This window comes from Chlorella variabilis, assembly GCF_000147415.1.
Source record: "Chlorella variabilis unplaced genomic scaffold CHLNCscaffold_7, whole genome shotgun sequence".
NCBI classification, from domain to species: Eukaryota; Viridiplantae; Chlorophyta; class Trebouxiophyceae; order Chlorellales; family Chlorellaceae; genus Chlorella; species Chlorella variabilis.
The window spans coordinates 1,230,027-1,230,912 of NW_005435081.1; the positions used below are offsets into that span (position 1 = coordinate 1,230,027).

General features: G+C 67.6%; 1 protein-coding gene across 1 annotated transcript in view; it reads left to right on the forward strand.

Moving 5' to 3' along the window:
* CHLNCDRAFT_57527 (hypothetical protein) overlaps positions 1-886 on the forward strand; it is a gene marked incomplete at its 5' end in the record, with an annotated part of 8,309 nt that overhangs the window by 5,114 nt on the left and 2,309 nt on the right. Inside the window, 3 exons of the mRNA XM_005848670.1 lie at positions 38-170; positions 463-527; positions 712-855. Coding sequence (XP_005848732.1) covers positions 38-170; positions 463-527; positions 712-855 — 342 coding nt within the window. The remainder of the gene's footprint in view (positions 1-37; positions 171-462; positions 528-711; positions 856-886) is intronic.

The following is an 886-nucleotide window of genomic DNA, read 5'->3' on the forward strand; positions in this document are numbered from 1 at the left end:
TGTCCCCCCCCCCGCCCTGCCCCCAGGCCTGCACGAGGACAGCCAGAACCGCGCCAAGCTGTCGGAGCTGATGCGCTTCCACTCCACCAAGAGCGGCGACGAGACGACGTCGCTCAAGGACTACGTGACGCGCATGAAGGAGGGGCAGACCAACATCTACTACATCACGGGTGCGGCCGCCCGGCAGCTGCTCGGCAGCTGCCCGGCACCTGGCTGCCCTTCTTGCTGGCAGGAACCTGCCGTGCTTGCAAGCAAGCGTCAGCTGCTGCGCGGCTGCTGGCCAGGCATGCGCCTCCCGCTGCTGCCCAACCTCCCTTGCTGCGCTGCTGCTGGCCAGCCGCTGCAGCACGTGCTGCGAGCGAGCCCTTGCTGCCGCTCAGCAGCCCGCCGGGCTGCCTCCTGCTCCCTCTCGTTTGCCACCAACCCTGCCCCTGCCCCTGCCCCCCTGCGCCCCACCCGCAGGCGAGTCCCGCAAGGCCGTGGAGAACTCTCCCTTCCTGGAGAGGCTGAAGAAGAAGGGCTACGAGGTGGGTGCTGGGTGCTGGGTGCTGTCTCCATCGGGAGTTGACCCGGGGCTTGACCGGGGTTTGACCGGGCGCTGTTTGGCAGCATTGACAACTACAGGGGCAGCGTCCCTGTTTTCTCCTCCCGCCCCGGCTCCTGCCGCTCACGCCTCCCCGCGCTTTCCTCCTCGCCCGCCTCCCCCCGCAGGTCCTCTTCATGACCGAGCCCATCGACGAGTACGTGGTGCAGCAGCTGAAGGAGTACGACGGCAAGAAGCTGGCCTCGTGCACCAAGGAGGGGCTGGAGCTGGGGGAGAGCGAGGACGAGAAGAAGGCGGCCGAGGAGCGCAAGGTGTGTGTGTGTGTGTGTGTGTGTGAGTGTA